General features: G+C 40.8%; 1 protein-coding gene across 4 annotated transcripts in view; it reads left to right on the top strand.

Annotated features, from left to right (window-relative positions):
- The window catches only part of pde4ba (phosphodiesterase 4B, cAMP-specific a), a 142,561-nt gene extending 116,978 nt beyond the window's left edge, over positions 1-25,583 (top strand). For 2 of the 4 annotated variants that reach the window (XM_026323697.2, XM_026323698.2), the window contains 9 exons: positions 5,207-5,319; positions 16,061-16,154; positions 19,271-19,554; positions 19,670-19,834; positions 20,466-20,565; positions 20,660-20,814; positions 20,924-21,046; positions 21,575-21,757; positions 21,853-25,583. In XM_026323697.2, the coding sequence (XP_026179482.1) occupies positions 5,207-5,319; positions 16,061-16,154; positions 19,271-19,554; positions 19,670-19,834; positions 20,466-20,565; positions 20,660-20,814; positions 20,924-21,046; positions 21,575-21,757; positions 21,853-22,296 (1,661 nt within the window). In that variant the 3' untranslated portion in view covers positions 22,297-25,583. Of the gene's footprint in view, positions 1-5,206; positions 5,320-9,666; positions 9,950-15,187; positions 15,274-16,060; positions 16,155-19,270; positions 19,555-19,669; positions 19,835-20,465; positions 20,566-20,659; positions 20,815-20,923; positions 21,047-21,574; positions 21,758-21,852 lie in introns of those variants that run through there. The other 2 variants (XM_026323700.2, XM_026323699.2) reach the window with 2 other exon arrangements.
- The last annotated feature ends 328 nt before the right edge of the window (positions 25,584-25,911 follow it).

Below are 25,911 nucleotides of genomic sequence, written 5' to 3'. Positions count from 1 at the left end.
CACAAATGTATAAATTAAAATGATACATGTAATATGCCAATTGGTGAGCTTTTTAGGTGGAGGTGGGCATTCTGTTTGACTAGGCAGGGACAGGCTGGCTGGTTTCCCCTGTTTTCAGTCTTATGCTAAGTTTAATATTTAGCTCCCAGCTTTAGCTCCATATTTATTAATGTAAGATAAGATCACACTTTATTGATCCCATAGCAGGGAAATTCACTTGTTAAAGCAGCTCACAAAAACATGTAACATTTATTGTACAGACATGAGGCTAGAATACATCTACACACATTTCCCAAACTTGGAAGACCAGGCCAAGATTCCCAAACACATTACAATAGCCTACAATTAGCACAACAGCCATTCTAAGCCACATATTATACTCTATACATGTGCTGTATTTAAAATTGTTAGGGATAGGGTTAGGGATAGACATAAGATATCAAACCTCTGAGACAGCATGTACTTCAGTGATTTCTTGTGTAGCTGTGTTACCTTATTACAACATATCAGACACAATCTGTGAGTTATCATCCATCCAGTGCTATTTCTGCAAGGTCACCACATGAAGAAGGCACCAGCGTGTTTTAATGGCACAGCAAATTCACATGCTATGGCTCCACTGAAGCTCTGAGGCAAATGGATGAACCATGGGTAAATACGCCATTGCAACAGAAGGTCCACTCATAATTTCTCTCCTGTCTTGTTTATTATTCACAACCACAGGGTAACAAAATCCTGATACCATCTATTGAGACAGTGTTTGTAACCCACCTCCCTGTAAATCAGATAAACGAACTCTAACGAAACACAGAAACATGATGTCATTTTCTTACTTCTCAGAACCTGACTTACAGAGATTTTTCAATCAAAAAATGCTGCAGGGACACATAACGTGGTTCTACAATCACTAACTCCACCACCACCCTTTTCCCACTTTTCATAATACTTGTCAGTAAAGGATTTTGCAATGTTATGAACTCATAATTCATCTTGTAAAAAGTAAAAAAGCAGCAACAGTCCACTGTCTCATCATACCATCTCTGGTCTTTGTTAGGAAGTGTTATGTAACCACACAGCGGGTTTCAGAGCAACTTGTTCTCTGTTTCTTGTAAAGCAAGAGATGCCTCTAAAGAATGCCTCCCCCCTTCTCCCTGTGTCATTCAGGAACCCGGTACTGTTGCCAGTCGGACCACGTCAAAGTTTGGTTTCTCTTTCTGTGTGTGTGTGCCATCTGTTTGCGCCAATTCACTGGAAATGTGGCACATCATCCTTTAAAAATCTGGATGTTTACATGAAGACTGCTTGGTCAGTAAATTAAAAGCAGAAATCAGTATAGGAGGGGGAAAGAAGAGATTGTCCCCTGCTGATCTGTTATCCTGCGTGTGTGTGTGGATGTGTAACTGCACCATATACAGTAGAATTTGGCTGCTGATAATGTGCAGCAGCCCCCCTGCTCTGTTGCATCTATCGCATCACAGGCAGGAAACTGACTCTGTCCCCATGAGATGTTGACAGATGCAGCTGTCTCACCATGCACACACACACACACACACAAACATACACAGTTTCAGCTCCTCTGCTCTGATGTCCAATGGCTTCACTTGTCCTTAAATAACTTAATTGCACCAACTTTTTATCCATTCATTTTTGTTTGTTTTATTCCAGCAAACTCAGCTATAAGTCTGACTTATTATTAGTCAGTAGTAATGAAGTATGAAACAAGATACCAAATAATGGCTTAGGCATCTTTAAAAACTCAACAAAGCTTTGTAGAACAAATCAATGTAATTATTATTTTTATACTTTGTTTTTAATTGTGGAAGTATTAAGTTTGTCAGTGTAGGAAAAATGTTATATCTCCTTTCCAGTGAGGCTGGATATTCAACCAAGTATCAAACTGAAAGAGAAGCTGACCTCATATCCCTCCTGACCCTTCCTGCCTCTGAAGCCTCTTGGCTTTGCCTCCTTCAGCTGGAAAGTACATGTTTGTATACTTATATGTGAGGGTATTAATTTTTAGTAATAGACATTACAGTTGTGTATATGTGTAGTATACTGGTGTGTATCTGTATGTGTTTTCCTGTCTGTCCCTGTGGGACTGGCACTGTAGGTCTGAGCACTGATGAGAAAGGTCCTTGTGTTGGGCTGGAAGCAATGGAAATCCCCTCTTATGTTGTGGTGCGTGTGTGTGTGTGTGTGTGTGTGTGTGTGTGTGTGTGTGTGTGTTTGCACCTGGTATTATTAACATTGTGGGTACTGAAACCTGATTACACATTTACATTGTGGGGACCTGGTCTTCCTGGTGGACACATATAAATCACTGAATTGAATGGTGATAATCTGGTGTAAGGTTAAGGTTAGAGGGCTAGGCCAGTAGTCATTATGGTTAAGGTTAAGACAAGTCTCTTGGAAAGTAATGTAATATGAAGTCCCCGTGTGTTATGAAAACACACTATTTCCCTTCAGTGCAAGCTGGTTGTAGCTAAAATAACTGATTGCAGCAAATGTAAATGCATCTTCTCTAAAACAAGATAAGAAAAACTTTATTATTCCCCGAGGGGAAATTCAGCTAAGACGATGACAACCAAGAACATAAAAATATACGTCTTTGGTAATAATTGGGGAGTTTGTAACTGTAATTCTTATAAACATCTTTTAAAAGCTGAAATATTGTCTGATTTAACATGCATGAGTATAGCAAATAACACACAACAAAGAAGCAAGCTACCTTTTTCTTTAAATCAAAACTGCACAGATTATTTATGCAAACACCTCTCACCTTATCATCAGATTTATAGCTACATTATTGTCTTATGCTCTATGAAATGAAAAATACAAATCTACTTTAGCTGCCTATCCTTTCTTACAGTTTCTTACAATTTCTTATGCTCCAAAACAGTATAAAAAATGCTGGGTCTTGTTGACTGTGAAGTGTGACTTTATAGAAGCTGTAGCTCGGCAACAGAAGTGAGAAATAGCCAAGAGTCAGCATCCATTGTCTCATTGCTTAGCACATAAATCTTTGTGTTTCATTTGACTAGTGGTAAACTAGGTCCAGCAGTGCAGTAAACTCTGGTGGTACTGGTTGTGTTTGCCAGTAAGGCAGAGATCAGATTGAAGTGGTTATACAACCATTATAGTTAAGTGGCTCTGGCACCTACCTAGAGATTAGATTTACTATGTGGGGACCCACAAGAAGTTGGCCTCATGACCATTTTTTGTCCTGACTCATGAAACTAGATTTTAAGGCTCTATACCCATTTTTGTGTAATTTCAGATTAAAATAATAAAAGCGGTTGAGCTCAAACCATCAATCTGGCAATTCATTTTGACCCCAAATGCAGTCTCGCTACCACACATACACACACGTTGATCTGTTGCACAAAGCTATTTAGCTCTTCACTTTTTTAAATAGGACTAATTTTCTGCAAATTCTGGGTAAATCAAGTCTATTTTCAAACTTAAAAAAAAAACACCAAACAAATTATAAACCAAATTATAATCTTTATTTTAGTGAAACTAATTTATATTAGACTTATCTAAGAGCAAGGGGTAGACTGTCTAACACTAGTTTAAAATGTCTCCAGTGTAAACTGTTTTAACATCAAAACTGGTAGAGTCGAGCTGAACGCATGCACCCTCCTTCGCTTACTCTCACTCCCCTTCCCAGAGTGAGGGCAGGCTGTTGGCAGAGTTCCTCTCATGTTTTGGAGAGCAAACAGGCTTGTGTCTTTGATGGTGTGGAGATCAGAGACAGGGACACATTCTACGTGGCCACGTTAAGGTCGCCGCAGTGCACACCCTTCTGCCATGTTGTGCTCTGCAGCTAGGAGACCCGGAGCATACACAATGCAAGCAAAACAGACATTTGTGTGTGTGTGTGTGTGTCTCAGTCCAATCTGACCAGCCATCCCGTCACACACCCCCTTTGCTTTCCAACCTTAATATACAATTGTAGCTGTTATAGTTAAACCACTGGAAAAGTGCTGGAATATTGGTCTGGTGTATCTGGTCATTTTCATTGTGTAAACAATAATAACAATATAAAAATATTTTAAATTGATAATTGTGCTCATTGTACCATAATGGGTTGAAACTGAGAAATATAAAATTACCCAGCACTGTTATCCACCAGTATTTAGCCATGTTTTAAATTAATTTCTTACTTTTGTTACACTCCCATCGCTGTATACTACATTTTTTTGCACAAATGGTGCACTGCAAAAATGAATAGAGCATTTAAATTAACATTTTATTTAAAACTTTGATATTTTTTTCCTAGCAAAAAGGCCAAATAAACTAAAGATTTACTTCCTTTTCGTCTTACCTAAAAAAGTGCAGCACAAGTGATAATTGCACACTAGTATACACACCTCGCTCTTACCAAATGTTAACGGAAATATTGTTCAGTTCTGGTAAAATTAATACCTAAGTTATTTCCTGTAATCTTGTCTGAGGTTAAGCCTATGGCCTATTGCATACACACTGCAACCACATATCTTTTTAGCAGCTGTTATGTGTTTTTGCAGCAGACTAAAACAATTAATGCTCTCACCTCTGTATGGACTCATTAATACATCCTGTACCTTTATCATATGGTGCCCTGCCATAGACCACTAAGGGCCGTTACCAAATGTCTCAGTCATTAGTGAAACAAAGCAATATTACTACTTGTCAAGATCTCTTATATGTCCAATGTGAAATGATTTAATAAGTGTTGTTTATTTATGTGTCATAAAAAGCAGAAAATTATTGGTAGTTAAAGCTTCTGTGTGTGTTCATGAATGTGTGCGTAGATTTGGAGCTTTCTGCTTCCTGTGCGGTACGCAGAGTGAACCTCTGTTTGAGGATGGTTATGGGTGGGTGGGGAGTGTCTGGTTTCCTGATTTCATGTAAATGAGACAAGGGCATAAGATTATTGAGATTGGGGGAGGGTGGTGGGTCATACGAGAAAAGTTAAGTGCGTAACAGAGCAAGCTGACAGCTGTGAGACCCATCAGCTCACCATAGCTACATCTCCTCATGATGAAGGAGTGTTTCAGTTGTGTGTCACCTCTTGCCATTTCCCCTTCGCAGCACAAACAGCAGACACTCCAAGAAGGACCCAAGGATGGAGGTTGCCTGGGAGTGGCTGGGCATTGCTCAGACTCCATGTGCCCCATCTCTTCTGACTGTGTGTCTCTCTGTACTGGCTGCTTGTTGACAGATGAGGCATACCAGAAGCTGGCCATGGAGACAATGGAGGAGTTGGACTGGTGTCTGGACCAGCTGGAAACCATCCAGACCTACCGCTCTGTCAGCGACATGGCCTCCAACAAGGTAGGACAGGCTGCATCTTTGTGTCTGTTTTCTATTTTTAATTTTTAAATCTGTGCCATCGTTAGTGCAGAGTGACACACTGATGATACTGCCTCTACTTTCAACCAGAGAGACTTTTGTCAAGTAATTGATCATTTTTTGCGAACACAGAAAAGGCTCTGTCCTTTGAGGGAGCTCTCTGGGGAATGAGCAGCTGCTTGCAGAACTAATCCCCTCGCCATAATAAACACGTGAAAAACAATATACACAGTCCAGAAATACTGTAGCTGAACTTTGTATGACCTTAGCTCAGTCTATAGTTTTACAAGTCAGAATTTATGAGGTTGATATATTAACAACCACAAACAAAACACACTACCATATTTTACAGAAAAAGGCAGGGACAACCTGGCTCTTGGTCAGGAGACACGCTAGTGTCACACACCAAAGAATATTAAGAGTATTTTAAAGAACTTATTTACAGCAGTAAGTAGTATTGACAACTGTTATAATGGACACCTGTGCGCTTGTACGAATATGACTGGATGTTCGTCCTCAGCTGATTTCCGTCTACATCTAGTTAAAGCCCCTGTAAATTTTGTGGTTTTTCTCTGGCATGTTTCATCTCTAGGTTTGTCATGGCCCACTTTTCATTTTTCCTGTCAAAAAACTTTTCACTGTCTGCTGATTATACTGCTTCTTCTGCGTCACTGGGTGTATGATGTGCACAAAAGTTCAGTTCTTTGTTCTTTCTGCAAGTAAATTCTTATCCATAGTACTCAGTGACAGAGCCCCGTGTTGAGCAATATTCAGCTTTGTATAATTGCTCTTATCACTTGATTGATTGCGCAGCCTTTGTATCTGTACATGTATCTTCATTACTGAATCCAAAATAGGTTTATTTTCAAGTAGGTTTCTGCATCCATGGAATGTACAAAGAGAAAATACATAATTTCTGATGTTTGCACATATTTACAAGTTTGTTTCAGCTCATGTGCTAAGTATATAAATTTAAAGAGAATGAGTGTGCAAATAGAAATGTGCAAGAAAGTTAGTAAAGCGTTAATGTGATGCGTCAGGCAGACTTTCCATGAGGCAGAACAAGTCTGTGTAAGTGGGAGACCTGAGGCCAGCAATATTCAGAAAGAAACTGGCTTGGTTTTCCTGGACGTCATGGAATCAGGCAGGTCAAGGGGCAGTGGCAGATTGCAGCCAGTTGCCTTTTGATGATATGCTGCCACCTTCTTTTGTCCTTCACGGTGGAGGCAGCGTGCCAGATGGTGATGCAGCATATCATGATGGATTCAGTGATCGTAGTGTAGAAGAGAACAGTCGCTGACTGAACAGCTGAACAACTTCACCTGCAGGAAGTTTATCTGTGACTTCTTTGTTAGTGAGCTCATGTTCATTTGAGGTCTTGGATGATTACGGTACCCAAGAAGTGGACACATCACTGTGCCAACTAGGGCAGTGCTGAGCTCTTCCTGAAGTCCTCAAGTGTCTCCGTTGAGCTCAGTATTGCTTTGGCCAAATCAGCTTACCAGATGTTCAGTCTCTCACCTGTAGGAGGACTCATTTCCACCAAAGATGAGCTCAGTGAGGGTCTTGTTACAGTACAGTTGTTAAGCCTCTCTCACCTTCTTGCTAAATCTGTATTTTGATTCTTTTACCTTGTCCTGGTCCCCACACCTGATGGCCAGGATATCAAAGTCTCTTTCTACTCAGCCAGGCTGTTGGTAACATTCCTTAGAAACATCCGAGTCAGTACAGTACAAGGTACAGACTCTCCACAGCTTTGTTCTTCAACTTCTTAGACGTCTTTGTTGCAGGTTTAGAAAGCTCAGCTATTTTTGTTGTAGATCTTATATAACTGAAATGACGTATTAGCCATACACTCCTGCAGAGGGTGACATTTTATATGAGGTTACAGCTTTTTGTTGACTCAAAACTCTCCTAATTGTCTGTGCTTTGGTAATGAAATCCCATAAAACAGTTTGTCAAGTGAGCCAAGAGCAACAGCTTGTTGTTTCTCATAAAAATGGACAACAGGATGCAAAGTATCCCACAGTGGGTCAAACACAATAAACTAAAGAGGAAGCGAGAGAACATTTTTGTGTGTGTGAGGGATTCATATAGACCCGAGGGCACGGTGACACTGTCTTCCTGTCTCCTTCCTGAGCCCCTGCTCGCTCTACACATGACAATAGACCTCCTATCATACCCATTTGGATGGCTAATGGTTGTTTATTTGTCTGATTTCTGTCGTCATCTGGACGCAGATCCAGATGACGACACTGACAGTCAGTTGGACTATCTTCAGTTAGGACATGTGATGACAGCTGAATCACAGAATGAATATTGTTACTCATTTAAATAAATAGACATCTAGACATAGGTAAAAGGCTTTGTGATGACAAGAGCGCAGTATAAACAGTAAACTGAGAGCACAGTACACCAGTGTGTCCCTCACAGCAACGTTTTACTGTATTTATAAATGTGCTAAAGCTGCTGGGTTTTTTTTTTTTTTTATCAACTTTCATTTTTTGGCGTACAGGATGAATCTGACTTGAGACTGTAATTTTACCCTTTTTCGCAATCAGAGAAAAACTGGCAGCATTGAACTGGATGTTACATGCAGGAGCCCCCTGCTTTGAGAAATCCCAAAGTATCCCAACTATGAAATCATTCAGGGATAGTTGTATGGGGATGTTTTCAGAAACTATTGTATTAGACTTCTGCTGACCAGTGTGTGAGATACAGGGGGTTTCGATGGGTCTCGGACCAGTCTGATTATTAGACTGAAACATTTTGACAATATATAAAGCTGAAAGGAGACTTTATAAGAGGGATGTACAAGGAGAAATTGTACATTTTTCTCTTAGTAGCTACCACAAAATCTAATCTTTCAGAATTATGAAAAATCAGATCTGAAATTTTAGGCAGAAATGTGAGTTTTTGTGAAGAGAAGACATGAGCACTCAACGTGCAGCCACAGTGCAGCCTGTCGGGGGGCACGGTGTGCTTGTTGTGCATTATGACCCTCTCTCATCGATGTCACTTTGGCAGGTGGGTGAATGTGTCCTGACACGTAGTCATCTGTGGATAAGATACTGATAAGGAGTTCTCCATCAACATGCCTGTCTAGTATGCACTATGTGTTTACATGTGCAAGAGTGTGTCTGCAGCTGTGTATCCATATTAGCAGCAGGTTAATCCCACGGATATCTAAGCTACCCCCCCCCCCCCGGCCTTGTTTTTACAATAAAACATTATACAGCTGCTGCCCTTCGGTCATGTGGGATCTGGTTTTATTAACAGGAACATGCCAATCAGCCACCGTGATCCTTGACTACTTGTTTTATTTAGGATGGAAAAACGGTTGTTCATGCTCTGGCAAAGTATGAAACATGAGTATAAGGGAGGGGAAATGGAACAGACTGCTGTTGCACCTCCAAGGTAAAGTGCATTGGACTGCCACTGCTGAGGACACTACGTGACCGTCCTCACTGTTATGTATGGCTGATTTAGACAGGTCAAGGCTTGTAAAGTAGGACTATATTCTGTGTCAGGGTTGTCGTGCAATAATGCAAGTAATGATTGACAGAAACATTTTAAAAATCAAAAATTGTTAAAGTCATATATCAAACAACCACTTGCCACTTTCTCAAATGTGAATGACAGCTCTTTTTGTTTTTTTCAGTGCATATTGCCTGAATTGCAATCAGCTTCTCTGGTTCCAGCTTCTAAAATGCAAGGATTTGCTGTTTTTTATTGTTTTTTCTTATCAAATATTATAGGTTTTTGGACTGGTGTCGGACAATAGATTTTAGGCTGCAACTGATTATTTTCATGATAATGGATTATTTCCTGCAATCTTTTTATTAATAAAAAATAAACATAAACATGAAAAATCACCCTCACAATATCCTAGAGCACATAGTGAGATCTGAAAATGTCTTATTTTTGTCCAACCAACAGTCCAGAATTCCAAGAAAAACAGCAAATTTTCACATTTGAGAACCTCAGTACGTAGCAGTTAGGTCGATACATTAATAACAATTCAAAGACTGTTAAAAGACTACTCCTTTGCCTGTGACTGTTATGGTGTTCATCTGCATAGATTTCAACTTTGTGGAAAGAATCGAGCTACATATCTGGCTATCTTTTGTAGTTGAAGTTCAAGAAAATCCACTGTGTTCATCAGAACAGGAAGTGTTCTAGCCAGCAGAACGATCAGTGACAGATCGACAGTGTAAACTTCAGGGCTGTGACTGCTGGCTGCACAAGAAAAGCAAAATGCTAGAGGCGGGACTACCCCCATGAAGGAGTGTGTGTGTGTGTGTGTGTGTGTGTGTGTGAGGCAGAAGTATCTCTCTCCCACACTCACACACGGTCATTGCTCCACATACACAGGCTGTGAGGTAAAGTCAAGTCAGACCTTGCAACCCAAAGTGAGTCACTTGAGCTGTGGCGTTTCCTAGCGTCAGAGAACTGAAGCTTGGTCTTTTTACTCATGCTATAGTCAGACAGAGACAGACACTTTAACGGACGGCAGACCCACTCTGCTCTGCGCGCTACACACAGCAACATGGGAGCCTGCTGCTTTGACAAGAAAGAGAGGAAATTAGGAAAGCTGAATGGTTGGAGAAAGGTAGGTTCTCTTGGAATTTAGGCTGTTAGATATAAACAGTTTGTAATCATTTATATATATATATTTTTTTTTTTTAATGGCCAGTAGAGTTTTCTGTCTTGTGTGGACTTTGAGTGCTGAATTTCTGTGGCTTGCTTAACATGGTGGGAATTTCACATTGTGAAGCAACTTTTCAGGAAACCTTTAGTGTTGTTTAAAGTGGTAGTTTTAAGAGGACTTCAAATATTTCGTAGTGAAGCAGCCGCTGAGTGCCTGTGTGGTTGTCTCCCTTTTAAAAACATGTCATATTTTGCTACTGCAGCTGTAAGGTACCGGTGTATGTTTTTGATTGAGCATACATTTTGTTTTTCTATTATACATTCATACCTACATTTTCAGAGGTTCATGCAGCAAGAAGCAGTTGTACCTTCTTTTGGTATGATGCTCAATTTAACTATCAATGTCAAAGCTTGAAATCAAAGTCAAAGTTATTGTTATATAGAATTAGTGCTTGTATTGTAATGCTGAGACGTATCATCAAGCTTTGACTTCAAGCTCAGAGTTAAATTCAGTGCTGATCATAGCTGGCAGATCTCTCTGCATCTTTGTTACCTTTATAGTATTAGTGCATATAAGTTTGAGGTTATGGGAGTACTTAAACTTTTCACACAGGAGGTTGAGGTCAAAGAAAGTTATGTGCATTTTACAGATGATTAATTGCATTTTTAGAACAATGTCAGTGCAGGGGTTTAGTGTATTTATTGCTCAGAAAACAGGTGACCTGAGAATCATCTTCAGAAAAATGAGCATCTCCTGTAGAGATAGAAGGGCAAACAGTCCTTCTGTCTCTAGAGGAGTCTGGTCATTTGGAAACAAGGAAGGAGGTTAATCCGTAAGCTAAACGACTGTGGATTTAAGTCCCAAGCAAGTGATAAGTTTGGTTGCAACCATAGTAACAATGCCTGGAGACAGAGTTTCTTTCTTTTATGACTGAAGCAAAATGATCTGGCCATCCTGCGAGACAGAGGCTGCTCAGTGGTCAGTTTGTTCACAAAGGAGATGGAGAGTGTCAAGGGACACCTGCTATTACCTCTGTTCAAGTAATACATTGTCCCTGTCTGTACAATTTGAACAGTCATTTCAGTGTTGAATTCTGCAGAAGCAGTTTTACTGATTCTCTGTGTCTTGGGCTTTTAAAGATCTTACTTGGTATAATACTACCAGTGTGGTATTTTACTTAGGGATGCTTTTTGCTTTTGAATCAGCAAGAGCTTAGACAAGTGCGTCTGTGCAGCCTGTTAACAGTTCTCCTCCAGCCAAAAATGGTGTTGCAGACCACATCTGATTCTACTGAGGCCTGAAAAGCCGGGAGTGATGGGAATGATTCATTCAGCTGAGAACCTGCTTGCTTTTCATCTCCTGTTCTAAAAGCTGACCACTCTTTTTCAATAAAGCTTACTGCAAAGGTTCAGAGACACATGAATATGTGGTTTCTCATACAGATACACACTTGCATGTGTTTGTGAGTCAGAGGAAGTGAGAGGTAGCCAGGCTGTTTCTTCGAGTTGCCTATATCTCTACCTCGCATACGCATGGTTCATACGTAGGTAGGTTCCCCGATCTTTACAGTTATGTCACTGTGGGTCTATGCCATAACGCTGATGTTACCATCCTGCGTCATGTATGCTAAAGGAAGAGCGTAGAAAAACCACAACTGTTAAAATAGAATCACTACTAAAGAAATATCATTGCAGAAGTCACAGTCAGCAGTGATGTGGACTGTAAAAATTTCAGAAGTCCTGTCATGGAACTCAATTTACTTACAGGAGTTCAATAAATAAAATGCAAAGCTCAGGTTAAAAAGTGTGACTAAACTCCACCAGTGACATTTTCACCACAAAACATTTCACACATAATTAGAGTCAATTCAAATAAGCTAAAGATGTGCTAATATGATTTGTTTGCATGTTTTGATATTTAGGACAAATGCTTATAAAGTTTAAGCCTCTGGTGAAGTTATGAGCTCTTTCACTGCAGGGTCTCTTAACACTGGTTGCTGTAAAGCAGACTGAGCATAGTGCGCCCACTACTGGTTCAAAGGCGCAACTTCAGTCTGAGCCACATCAGATTAAAATAGCTGATGATTTCAAGTAAAGAATTTACACAGAAAAGAGACAGGACTTGTGATTCTGGCTTTATGTGACATTTAAGGATTCCCAGTACTACCAAGAAAAAACATAACCTAGCCAAGCACACAATGCTCAGAATGATTTATAAAGAAGGAGAATACCCGTCCCATGAATTTCCATCATTATTATTATTGATACTACTGCCAGCCGAAGACAACAATCAGTATAGAAAAAGGAACTATAGTAAATACAGTCTAAATCTAGTGCCCAGTCAGATAATGGAAGCATGTTGTTGTGAGTACACAAGCTCAGTCTCATGTCAGGGAGAGACTCGATGTCTGCTTTCCTGACTACCTGTCTGCCTGGCTGCCCTCCACTGTGAGCTGTCCGATGGAATCACGTCTTAATGGAGGAAGCACAGCTTTGCCCCTCCTTTCCCAAAATGAAATGCCACAGGCTCCATTCACCTTCTCTGCTTCTGTCTCAGCAGCTCTCTGCTGAATCAACCCAATCCCGTGCAAGCAGAGAATGAAAGAGGGATAGGAGAACGTGAGAGTAAAAGGTTAGGAGAGGGAGATATGGAGCTAAAAGAGAGAAAAGGGCATGATAGTAACCCAAGAAAAAGGAAAATTAAAGAGCGGAAAACAGGAAAAGGATAGAAGATAGAAAGTGAATGACCTATGCCTGGGCAAAGGAAGGAGTGATGGGTAAAATGATATGACACAAATATCTAATATACAGTCAGTATGTGAGAAAGTGATACCCGCAGAGTTTTAAGAGGCTAATCTTCCTTTGGTGTCATAATGTTCGTAGGAAGTGAAGAAGCTTCGCTTCTGCCCTGAAAGAACAATAAAATCAGATACTGCCAGTAACACCCTTACACAGAAACATATAGACATGTATGTGACATGTGACATGTCGGCATCAACATTATTAAACTGGAGATAATAGCATTTGTAGGTGTGTGTGTGTGTGTGCGTTCTTGCGCTCAGCCTCTAGGGAAGCATAGATCTTCAACACACTGCAGAAAAACACCCCCTGCTGTTATTTCTGGTTTCCCTATATATTATGCAGTGAGTTATTATATAAAGAGCTGCCTCCTCTCTTTTTCTTTTTTCCCTGTTTTCCTGCATCCCACCTCCCTGCTTCTGGTTCTTTCCCTCAGTGGGAGGATAATCCGGAATCCTCTAGGGAAACTTTGATTTCCCACTCATATTTCTGAACCCGTACACACACAAACACAAATATATTAGACTGGAAGGGGTAACCACAGTTTACTGTACAGTTTCCCATGGATTGGCTTTGTGTCAAGCATTATGGATATTTTCCTATTAGTGAAATGTTGCTGCCATCCTCGAGGGCTTCACCAACAGGAGTCGTGACAGCAGCACAAACTCAAATTTGGCCAGTGCGACTGAGGTAATGGTGTATCCCTGTCAGGTGGCCCAAGCATTGTACACTGCAGCAGTATCAGCACCTGCTTCTAAGGACAGCCCATTGATTCTGCCAGCACAGCAGACAGACAGGAGGATTGATGACCATGTTGGAAAGTGGCAGCTGAGAGAGAAATTGACATGTAAGTGGTAGAGAGTGAGGGAGACACGGAGACGAGGAAGGGGGAGACGGTCTGTGCGTCGACTGATGTGAGTGAAGGCGATGTGTGGTGTGTCCTCGTGACAGCTCAGCAGCTACACCACATGTCTGCCTGGGAAGGGAAGGGGAAAGCCTCTTCTCTCTCCTCTGCTTCCAAAACAGCCATATAGCAACTGCCTGATGCTGTTGCCATGGCGTTGGGATGTTCTGGTAATTGGCGTAGTCACATTTAACAGGCAAAGAGAAGAAACTATGGGTTGATGTCACCTAAATTGGGGAAGGGTGCAATTATCTCCCATATCTTCTCCTTTCTCTCTTATTTTCAAACTCTTTCCATCTTTCCTCACTGTTTGCATCTCACTTGTTAAAAATAGCACTCTACAGACACCCTGACAGCATCTAATATTATTATGGGATGTAGATAATGAACAGGCTTATGAGTTCTCCACAATGTCCGCTGCACTAAGGGGTGTCAGGAGACAACAGAAGACTCAAAAGAGAGAGAAGGGTGGGGGAGAGCAGTGGATGATAATAGAGATAATGGCGATAAAAATACAGTTGCTGTGAATTCACATTCCTCAAAACGTGACCCATCCTTTTTCACAAACCTTCATTGTTTTACTCTAGAGGGGAGGCATAGCTGTACAGCTTAATGACATTCCTTCACAATGGCTGGCTTCATGAAAATGGCTTTTAAGAAAGAATTACATGGGCTGGGAATTGAAGAGGATGGGAGATATCTGTAGTGCTTGTACAGCCAGAAAAAAAAGATAAAAGAAGATGAAAAGTTACTGGAATCCATGTCTGGATATTCCATATCAGTCTCTCAAACACTTTATATATATACACTGTAAAGCTGTAACTAGGGCTCCCCCCATCTCCCCACTATCTGTCAATTCATGTATTCTGGATCAAGCATGTTGCTGGGGCTGGCAGACTACAGCAGGGAAAACAAAGAAATAGAAGAGGGAGGAAACGAAAAAAGGGAGAAACATGGGGAGCGAGTGAAGGAGAGAAGCAGGGTGGGAGGGGAGCAAGCTCTACAGCAGTGAGAGCAGCGAACCAAGACAAATCCAGTGGAGGAACCCCCCCTCCAGTCAGATGAAGGTTGCTGCCTCACTCCCTCCTCCTTCGTCTCCTCCTGCTCCTCCTCTTGTCCCGATTGCTGTTTTTTTCCCCTCCTCCCTTCCTCGGTACTTCTCCATTATTCATCAGCGTGCTGCGAGTCCCCAACTCACAGCTCCAGCTGCTGCTGCCGAGCTACCGAGCTTGCTGGATCTCTTCCCCACCTAGCCTGGCTATAGAGCCTGACTTCTCCTACATCCATCCGAGCACCATTCTATCCTTCCATCCGCAGGCATGGAGACTCAGAGCTGGCCCTTTTCTGCTGCTGAAACAGAGAGTGAGCCATTATCAAGCTGCTCTCTTAGCTACTGAGAAGGGAAACACAGGAGGAGAGAAGAGGGGATTTTTTTGGTCCTTTTTGGCTTTGAAAGAATCCTTTTTGTCTGCCTCAATTTTTTCTATTGGATTACAGTTCTGGCTTTGTGTAGGAACGAGAAAACGGGGTCCAAAATGCCTGAAGCCAATTACCTGCTGTCGGTGTCTTGGGGTTACATTAAGGTGTGTGGCGCTTATATACGTAACTTCTCGGGATACCACTCTCATGTCATTGTACCACTGTGCTGTTGACTCATCACAGGCTATTTCTGAAGAAACCTGGCATTTTGATAATACCACTTGTTTTTGTAAAGGTTTTCAGAATAATGTGCTAGCCTTACATCACCAAATGATATTTCCATGATGTTGAAGGGGGTCTGAGAGGATGGTATTTTGTGGCACAGGCTCCATCTTGTGCCCTCTGCAGAGCTGTGTGTCTGTCTGTATGTCTGATAATGTGCATGTGTGCACGCGCTTGCATCAATCTCTCAAAAACAGCTGCTACTGCAGTACCTGGTTTCTGTGTTTCTGTATCCGTTTCATCCATTTATAACTGTTAATGGTGTAAGAAGTACTTCAACATTACTAAAATGTAGGCAGTTGCAGTTCCTCTTGACATCATTGAAATTCTTTCACACTTACTTAAGAAAAACAGCTAAATAGGCCTCTAAATGTGATTAAGTGTAATAAAACTGTAAACTGGCTGCAGGAGGCGAATTGAAAGGTTTTAAAATGTGATGGCCTCCCCATATACAAATAATCCACACCCTAATTAATTTCTGAGAAAAATAAAATGCCCCTCCAATGATGCTGTAATTATTATAATAATTTTGTGCTGGCGGAGATAAAACAGGGCACTGCTGCATTTTCCATGGAATTTTGTACTTTAACAGGTTTTCTCTCAGTGGAAACTCACAATTTTTTCTCTCCTCCTAACCCGTCCTTCCCTTTCTCTTTTTTTCTCTTGCAGTTTAAGAGAATGTTGAATCGGGAGTTGACGCACCTATCTGAGATGAGTCGGTCTGGGAATCAGGTTTCTGAATTCATCTCCAACACATTCCTCGGTAAATAAAACTATCACGCTTATAAAATTCACCAATTTTAGAATCCCCCTCTAACAATGCAGTCTACAATTATATTCACAAAAAATGCATAGAAAAACAATATAAATTTCCACAAATGTTTAATGTCTAACACAAATACCCACCTCTTTACTTTACTGCAATGTTTTAGTGGAGGCTCAGTCTTTTACATTATGTTCAGCTGTGCAAGTTCCTCTGGCAGGCTTTTTCTGTGGGGGCGTACCATAAAACACTGCGCCATTAAGATTGTCTAGATATTTATGGCACTGGGCTCATAATGGTGATTAAAATTGAACATCCAAAATGTTCAAAATGTATATTTCTCAAACTAAGTAGAAAAATAAAAGGTATTGAGGTGACTGACTATTGTGAAATGACAAATGAGCTTGATAGCCCAAAGTGGATATTTCAACTGTTTTTTGTTTTTTTTTCATGAACTGGATGATGTTAGGGTGGGTTGCACATTTGAGATCTAAGAGTAGATAGTGATTGCTAAATATTTACAGTATGTGTTTGTATCATCTTTAGAAACACTGTTTCTGCTGTTTTGTCACCCACATATAGAAAATGTTTCATAACCCTGGTGCCAAACTATAGAGGAACGTCAGTGTAGGAAAAGAATAACATTAATCAACACTAGAGAGATAATCATCAAATTTTTAGAGATTATATTCAATTAAAAGTTGGCTTTGGTAAATGCAAGTTTTCCATAGATGTATGATGGTAACGATGGCAAATGCCCTGCACCACAGGGAGATGCTCGGGAGATGATTGATAAACACAAAGGATAATACATGCCAGATAGAATGTACGTATACGTAGTTAAGACTATTTATAGAATCTGTTCTTCTGATCGATTGGCATCCTAATCCAGCGTAGAGTTGTCGGCAGTTCCCGCACCACCGGATCATAGAGCGCAAAGGGAGGGAGGGAGTGGGCTGATTGCAGTGAAGGAGAAAATAGAGGCACAGAGGAACCCCCTTTGTTGGCAGTGAGATGAGCTCGGCAGATTGGGTGACTCATCCCCTTCTTAATGCATCGTTGTCAGCAGGAACACCTTGTTGTCCCTGCACCTCTCACTCCCTCTCTTGCTGCTTTGAGAATTCCAGACAGAGAAGACTATCGCCTCCATAAAGAAATCAGGATCACCCTACTGGCCATAGAAAGACAGTGCAAGTAAACAGTAATTAAGATGGGCAAAAATGGCTAACGCAGCACAGCTGCCCTGGTTTGGCCTTAGCTGACCATCAGAACTGTTTAATCCTTTCATCCATTATGATTTGTAGCATGGCAGTAATGCACTTATTCCTGCTTCCTACTATTTTTATAAAAGCATCTATTCAGGACTAAAGGCAGAACATTTTCCTGCCATATGCCTGGATCTGCATGGTTATTTTTAGATAGGTTGCAAATCCCCAACCAGACTATCTGGTTTTTACATGTTTCAGCTGATGGTGGAGCTGGACAACAACAAGGATTGTTTGCCAACTGCATGGTGGCAGCTCGTGTACCTCTTCCCTGCCACAGCTGTTGTTGAAATATTCTGTCATAATTCCCTAGAGCACACCTAGTTTAGGGAATATACTGAGGGGAAATGGTCCTCTAAAAAACCATGCACCTTCCCCACTACATCTGTCTCTCTACAGGAGAGCATATGCAGGAGGATGAAAAGGCCTCAGATGAAACTGAAATAAATGTGGGAGGTGACAGAGGACAAGGAAAGGAGAAGAAATGAACAAAGCCTGAAACAACAGATGTTTACTTCATCTGAGACGTTTCTGGTTTGTTTGCTTTTTTGCGATAAGAATGAAATGCACAAGTGGAAAAACTGAAAAAAAAAAAAACCAAACTAAACTGTTGCAAGCCAAACCACAAATCTGAGACTTAATCTGGAGGAAAACAAAACCCAGGTTCATGATAATTGAGATAAAAACCTCCAGAAATGGTTAATCAGTTCAATCTAATCCACTGTTGAATAGCGTTCACTGTATAATGGCACAAACTAATACACAGACATCGATTTTAAGAATAACACTGCAAACTTCTCTGTTTCACCATCTGAACTCTCTCTATCTCTCTCAACGCAGACAGAGCTCACACAAACACCACACAGCAGTGGTGATGATGGCCTGTAATAAATTAAAGGGCAATATATTGCTCTCCCCCTTGTTTCCCACACAGCACATGTCTGAGAGTGCTTAACTGCCCATTCTCAATTACCACTGGAGGACTGAAGAGAGATCGAGAGACTGGGAGAAAGGCAGAAAAAAATGAGAGATAGAGAGAGAGAGAGAGAGAGAGACAGAGCATGAGAGTTAAAGTGATTATTTGAATTACAGCTGGTAATTGAATAACCTTCCACAGGGGAAGGCTGATAGGCCAGCGATAAGCTGAATCGAGGCTTGACAGATGAGTGCGCAGCTCATATACATGCCGATAACCAGTCCCTGCAAGATTTATTCAGTTCTTCTACAGCAAAACACAAAGGGTCTTTGTTGTTGCCAGAAAGCGGTAATGTTTTCTCTGTGTATTTTTAGACAAAGTGTGAAGACTGACAAAATAATTATAAATAATTTGCTCTGTTTGTGGCAAGACCAAATGTACTCCTATAAATGAAATAAGCCAACCACTAAAATCATACCCTGTACTTAGTGTTTTGATAAAACTGTAAAAGATGCAGCAGTGTATTGAATGACCGACTTCATAGGCAGCTCTGTCTGTCAATGGACTGACCTATAAGAGTGAAAAGAGCAGGAGATGAGATGTGAGCCACCTGCTGATAGATGGGGGTGGGGGTGGCTGTGGGGGTACTGTGAAGGAGACAGAGAGAGGGCGAGAGAGACGAATGAACAGTGGGAGCTCGGAGAGATTGCAGTTGGAGGACAGGGAGCATGAATGAACAAATGAATGGAACTGCAGATGATCCCCTCAGGAACTAACCTGCTCCAGGTGTTTCTATAGGGAACCTGGGTGGCTCAGGTTTCCCCATTCAGCTTTTATAGAAAGGCATATTACAACATATGCAAGTTGTATGAGGTTAAACAGGAATTTTATCGACTTCTTCCTCACAGCACATCTCTGTTTTTCTCCTCCCTCAGATAAACAGAACGAGGTGGAGATCCCATCGCCGACGTCCAAGATACGAGAAAAGAAGAAGCAGCAGAAGCAGCAGCTGATGACACAGATCAGTGGGGTCAAGAAGGTCTCCCATGGGCCTTCGCTCTCCAGCAGCAGCATTGCCCGCTTTGGTGTCAAGACAGATAAGGAAGAGCTGCTCTCCAAGGAGCTGGAGGATCTGAACAAGTGGGGCCTCAACATATTTACTGTTTCAGAGTACTCCAACAACCGACCTCTTACCTGCATCATGTATGCCATCTTCCAGGTATGGAGTGTCCTACTTTTATCAGTTTTATAGAACACCATGCAGAACAAAATCTGTTGTGTGTTCACTGTAATGATCCACACTTATTCTGTACTATAATATCTTACTTTATTAGGAGCGAGACCTGTTGAAGACATTTAAGATTCCAGTGGACACATTTGTGGCCTACATGATGACATTGGAAGATCACTACCATTCAGATGTGGCCTACCATAATAGTCTGCATGCTGCTGACGTAGCCCAGTCCACACACATCCTCCTCTCAACTCCAGCCCTGGATGTAAGTCATAACATAACGTGAAGCATTTCGCTTTAGACAACTGGCTTTAAAAAGCTCAGCTTTTCACTGAATCATCTTTTCCCTTCTCTGCACTGGCTTACTTTGCTCCAACACTCATCCATCCATTCACTGTTTGGAATGGGTGGATGAATGCATCCATCTTTACTGTGTGCGTTTTCTCATAGCTCTCCTGAAATCGGAGTAGCTGGTTAGAGGTCACCAGACGGGTCTGAATGCCTCAGTCGTTAGAACATAAATTAATCTTCTTGATCCTCTAACGTTTACTTATCGCTGCCAGCAGCCCCAGTATTATACTCTGTGGTTTTTAACAGGCAGCCAGATAGTTTGCCTGCCATTTGGCTGAGGAAACATTTTAAAATAATGCTTCTCTGGCCTTGTGTTAACTGGAACTGCTGTTTTCCTAAGTCAAAACATGACAAACAACTATATTTCTTAAGGATAAAAATAAGTTTTCTTAATTGCAAGGATTTCATGGATAACCCTGGGTCTGTTATCGCTCCCTCACACAATGTTCTTAGAATCAGTAGTTACTGGGCATGGATTAGCGGTGTTTTTGTGATATTTTTTATCTTCAGAAAGTGTTCTTATTTTGCTTCTCATTTCTTTTCAGGCGGTCTTCACAGATCTTGAGATCCTGGCTGCCATCTTTGCTGCAGCTATCCATGATGTCGACCATCCTGGAGTATCAAATCAATTCCTAATCAATACCAGTAAGTCAAAATATTGCTTTGCATGGCACCAAATCAAACAGAAGCAACTGTGACAAAGACTGAAATATGAAATCTTGTTTTTATCTCTGCCTAGACTCTGAGCTGGCACTGATGTACAACGATGAGTCTGTGCTGGAGAACCATCACTTAGCTGTGGGGTTCAAGCTACTACAGGAAGACAACTGTGATATCTTCCAGAACCTCACTAAGAAGCAGAGACAGTCCCTACGCAAGATGGTCATCGATATGGTAAGACTTCCTGATTCATACTTTGTTCTGTGATCGTCTAAATTTAAAAACATAGTCTATCCAAATTGCTCTGACAGTAAGGATGTGGTTTTTTCTCTCTTTTGCACAGGTTTTGGCCACCGACATGTCGAAGCACATGAGTCTGCTAGCTGACCTGAAGACTATGGTGGAGACTAAGAAGGTGACGAGCTCTGGAGTGCTACTGCTGGACAATTATACTGACAGGATACAGGTGGGTGTTTGTTTTTACAGGACAACTTATTAACATGTATCACACAATAATATTCAAACACATAACTCAGATTACGAACATTATGTACACTTGTCACTGTACACACTGTAAGCCCTCAGCTTCTCTTGTACCTGCTTTTAATAGCTCTAATCAATAGCCAGTGTTGGTAGAGTTACTCAGCTAATGATCATTAGCCTGCCTCCTACATAGCTGATCTCTGCTCCCACTGTCCTTCCATTTCTGACGCCATCCATCTTCTTTTTATCCTTAAATGCTCTCTCCACAATTCCCTAATGGTCTGTTGGGGACTTCTTTATTGGTTTGTTGTGTAGATGACCTCCTTTCATACCAAGCATTGAAATGTCTGTTCTGCAAGAAATGTTTTTTTTTTGGCAATCTGTATTATTGATTTGTACAATTTTTTACTAATTTCTTAATTAACACTAAAAAATTCTAAGAAATGAATACAGGGTTGTAGATGCTTTTAATGTGTAAAGTTTTACTAAATTGCCCTTCTATTATTTCCAGGTGCTGCGTAACATGGTCCACTGTGCTGACCTGAGCAACCCCACTAAGTCCTTGGAACTGTATCGTCAGTGGACTGATCGGATAATGGAGGAGTTCTTCCACCAGGGAGACAGAGAGAGGGAAAGGGGGATGGAGATCAGCCCTATGTGTGATAAACACACAGCCTCTGTGGAGAAGAGCCAGGTAGGCAACAAAGGACACAAACTGAATTATGCACAAATTCTCATATATGCATCAAAGCTTCAGATGAAACTCACTAAATCATTTGCCCCTTTCAGGTGGGTTTCATCGACTATATCGTGCACCCTCTGTGGGAGACATGGGCTGATCTGGTCCATCCAGATGCCCAGGACATTCTGGACACACTGGAGGACAACAGGAACTGGTACCAGAGCATGATTCCTCAGAGTCCCTCCCCACCCTTCTATGACCAAGGCACACATGGACACAGCGGAGGCACTGGAGGGCAGGGAGGCGGCGAGAAATTTCAGTTTGAGCTGACCTTGGAGGAGGAGGACTTGGACGGAATAGAGAAAGATGTTGAAGGGGAGGAGGAAGAGGAGGAGGAAGAGTTAGAAGAGGAGGAGGAGGATAGTCTAGGAGATTCTCGATCTCCACCTCTGGACTATTTGGATGGTCAAGAGCAGGAGGATAGTGGCATGATGGAGCCCACAACGGCAATAGAGATCGTGACACATGAGGCATCACCCACAGACACATAGGGCTTCCATCATCAGGCTCCTGCGATGATTTGAAAGTTTTTAGAATAAGAAGAGGGGAAATCCTCTTGCAGCTGTGCTTTTTAATAAGCCCACAGAAGCAAGGGCTAAATTTTGGCCCGCACAGGGGTGTGTTGCACTTGGGTGTTTGAAGCCAGACACAGTCGGACAGTTTCAGTGAAGCGGCTTCAGAGTTCTCAGGAAATAATTACTGCGAACATTTTAGTCTTGATGAACAGGAGAGACTGAGGGTGGAACTTGAAGGATTTGGGCCAGTTTGAGAAATCGTTGCTTTTCTTTTCTGGACTGGCATTATATGGACATTGACACTACTGAGAGAAGTTTTGTACCTTAAGACTTTTTTACAGATATGATCTAGAAGTAGCATAGAGTAAGATCTACTGATGGAGACACATTTGTATAGCAAGAGAAAGTGTTTACTTTTCCTGTACCATTTGTCAAAGGACTTTTGTGTGCCTTTTTTTACTATTGTCTTTATAATAGTTTTTTATTTATTGAACACTCTAGTATGTATGTGAAATGTTTTTTTCTTATCTGAAAGAGCAAATTGTTTTTGTATGTTAAAAAGAGAAGTCTTCCATGTATTGGGCAATAGAGAAATCCAAACAAACTTCGACAAACAACTTTTGGACAAACGCATTTAAAGAGGGAAACGTGAACATCCAACATTGTATGCACATCTCATTTCTCAGTCTGAGCACAATATTTTTGATGTGGAATTCAAACGCTTATGTTCACTCATGGTTTGTGTGTTACGGTTGGTTTGTTGCTTTCTATTACAAATGTCGATGAATGTCACAGTCACATTGGGATGATACATCACTCATTTTTAATACTGCATCAGTTTCACATCTGCTTTTCCTTTGAGTAGTCTGCAGACCATTGGGGCTTCCTACTTATTCACACCGAAACTTGACTTTTAATGAAAAATACATTATAAGGACATGGAGTCCTTTCCTTGCAACTGTATAGTCAGGCATTCCTGCTAGATTTTGAGTGCAAAATCATTGGGATTTTTGATTTATGTGATTTTTGTCTTGTCATTTTTGCAGCTTTTGTTGTGTGATGTGAACTTGAGGTTAGCTCAGTTCAAACCTCTACCAGAAAAAAATAAGCAGAGAAACAAAAGCACTAAAAACAAACAGCTCGTGACAGTGAGCTGCTGAGATCTATTATCAAGTCAGAAATTATATCTGCCAAGGACAAAATGCACAACAGTGGTGAATCTATCTTTAGCCCACAGGTATGCTGCAGTCTTAATAACCCTGTTAGCTGGAACTGGTCCTGACACCAGGACCTGTCTGATGTAATGCCCCCCTAACCCTCTGCAATCAGTCCCAGACCAGATGATTGAAGGTGCTCTTGCAGCTGCCTGTCTGAAAGGCATCACAGAGCCTCATCAGCATCACTATTGACATGGTTTACAAACCCCTCTCCACAGACACCACCCCAAAACAATCAGGCCGGCTATTTCTTTCTTGTACTAAAAATTTCTCAAGTGCTTCTTCTGCTCATTGACGTCAATTGAATTGTCCCTCTCCCTCTCCACTGTATAAGGTTTCCAGGACAGTTGGGTTATTAGGACTTAGTATAGATGAGGTAGCTGGATTCAACATGTCAGACTGTTCCCCTTTGAAATGATTAGGTGCTGTAGTTTTAAAAACCAACCAAAAATGTCTCTTTTTTTGTTTGTTTTCTTTTGTTTATGAAGTGGAGGATGGTTTGAAAAATGGTTTGCAGACCTCACATTTCTACCCCTGTGGCTTCCACGTTTTTATAGATGTTCTAGTTGCATCTGTAATCCCATCTCACCTTTTTCCATGGTGGTTTACTGATATACTCTAAGGTACTTCATCTAGTTTCACTTCAGCATGCTTAAGTGGCAACCGTTTGTATGTATGGGAGGTTTTGTATGCCTTTGTGTTTCTGTATGTGTGTTTGGATGTATTGACTTTGTCATCAGGCCTCACCCCCATCACTCCACACCTTTGTCTCTACTGTTTGTCGCTAGGAGCTCAAGTTGGTCCTTTTTGCTGTTTATAACAGTGTGTATTTATTCTATACTTTAAGCTTGTAAATAAGAAATACTGGTTCAGTGTAAAATCTATTTTAATTTATATGCACTTGCATTACCTGGAAGTGGTGGTGTCTAATGTGTAGAAGACTCTGGATTAGAGTCTTTTTATATATGTATTATATATTGTTTTGATATATATAAATATATCTAAGTATATATATTCGCACAATGTTTTGAGTGCTCAGCAAAGCAGCAGCTAAAGAGATGTGTTGTTGTCATATGAGAACTTTGTAACTTCAAAACAGCCTTTTTATGTTTACCCAAAACTTCAAATTGTCTTTTAATGTAATGCCACAGACAAGAAATGAAAGACTTTATATTATGCATGAATATTAAACCAAAAATGCTCACCTTGGAATCATCTTAATTACACTCATTTTTAATTTTAGCTTAGTTCCAGTTCTTATAATTAGCCTGAATTTTAGAAAGAACTGTCAATGCTTTTATTTGATTCTTGTTTTGTTGATCATTTTGAATCAGCTGAGTTTTTGAAGGTACAAGGTTTCCATTTGGCAGCATCAATTTGGTAACCCAGAGGCAACATGAGAACATGTTAAATCGCATAAGCTTGGATATAGGATACAAGCAAGCTAGCTAAAGTATACAGAAGCTTAGACAATGCTTGAATCAAAGTGCACAAGCAGCTTATTTTATCTCATCATAAGCTTCTCCATCCAGCATTTGAATGCAGATTGCTGATATGAGGCCAGACGCAGGTTCGAACTGACAAAAACACAGCGATTGTCTCCTTTTACACTTAACGCACTTCATGTTAAAGTAGATAAGATGGGTAGAGTATTGGTAGCATGCTACAATACACCCGCCACTGACGTGAATCGTTCTGATCTAACAACAAAACATGATCTTATGTAACTGATTGTGCTAATGTGTGAACTCTTTCTGACCAAACTTGTTAGCAGTTTTAAAATTCAAATTTGTATTAACAATGTTTTATCTATGTTCAAGCTTTTTTGGTCCTAGTTGTGTCCAAATGTTAGCCAGATTTAGCACTATCTGCATGAGAGATGGGATTTTTTTTTTTAATTGTCAATAATATGTTCAAGTACACCATTTGTTGCAGGTGGGTTATTAAATGTTTCACACAATGTATGGTATTATATTGTATATTGTGTCCAGAAATAAATCTCAAATACTTTTTCTATGAAGTGATTAAAAGCAAAGCATGAATATATTCCTGGCTCTGCTGCATTTTTTCCCCCTCATACCCTGGTTTTGTGAACAACAAACTAGGTCACAGTCATGCTTCTGTTGGGCATTCTCATGTTTACCATGTATCATTAGGCTGAATCCCAATAACACTCTAAAATAACTTTGAGTATGGAAAACAGTACCAGTCTAGAATCCCAGCTAGTGTGCTGTGCTGCTCCTGCCATTCAAACAGACCAAAAGCCAAAAATTGTGAATTTACAAGAATATAAAACAAAGAAAGCAGCAACATGTCAAATAATTTTCTCATTTCATTAACGTATCTGCACTAAACAGATGTGTGTTACAGCTTT

The sequence above is a fragment of the Mastacembelus armatus genome, chromosome 4 (genome assembly GCF_900324485.2).
Source record: "Mastacembelus armatus chromosome 4, fMasArm1.2, whole genome shotgun sequence".
In the NCBI taxonomy this organism is placed as follows: Eukaryota; Metazoa; Chordata; class Actinopteri; order Synbranchiformes; family Mastacembelidae; genus Mastacembelus; species Mastacembelus armatus.
The sequence above is the reverse complement of the archived record's forward strand: the minus strand, read 5'-3'. Positions and strand labels throughout refer to the sequence as shown.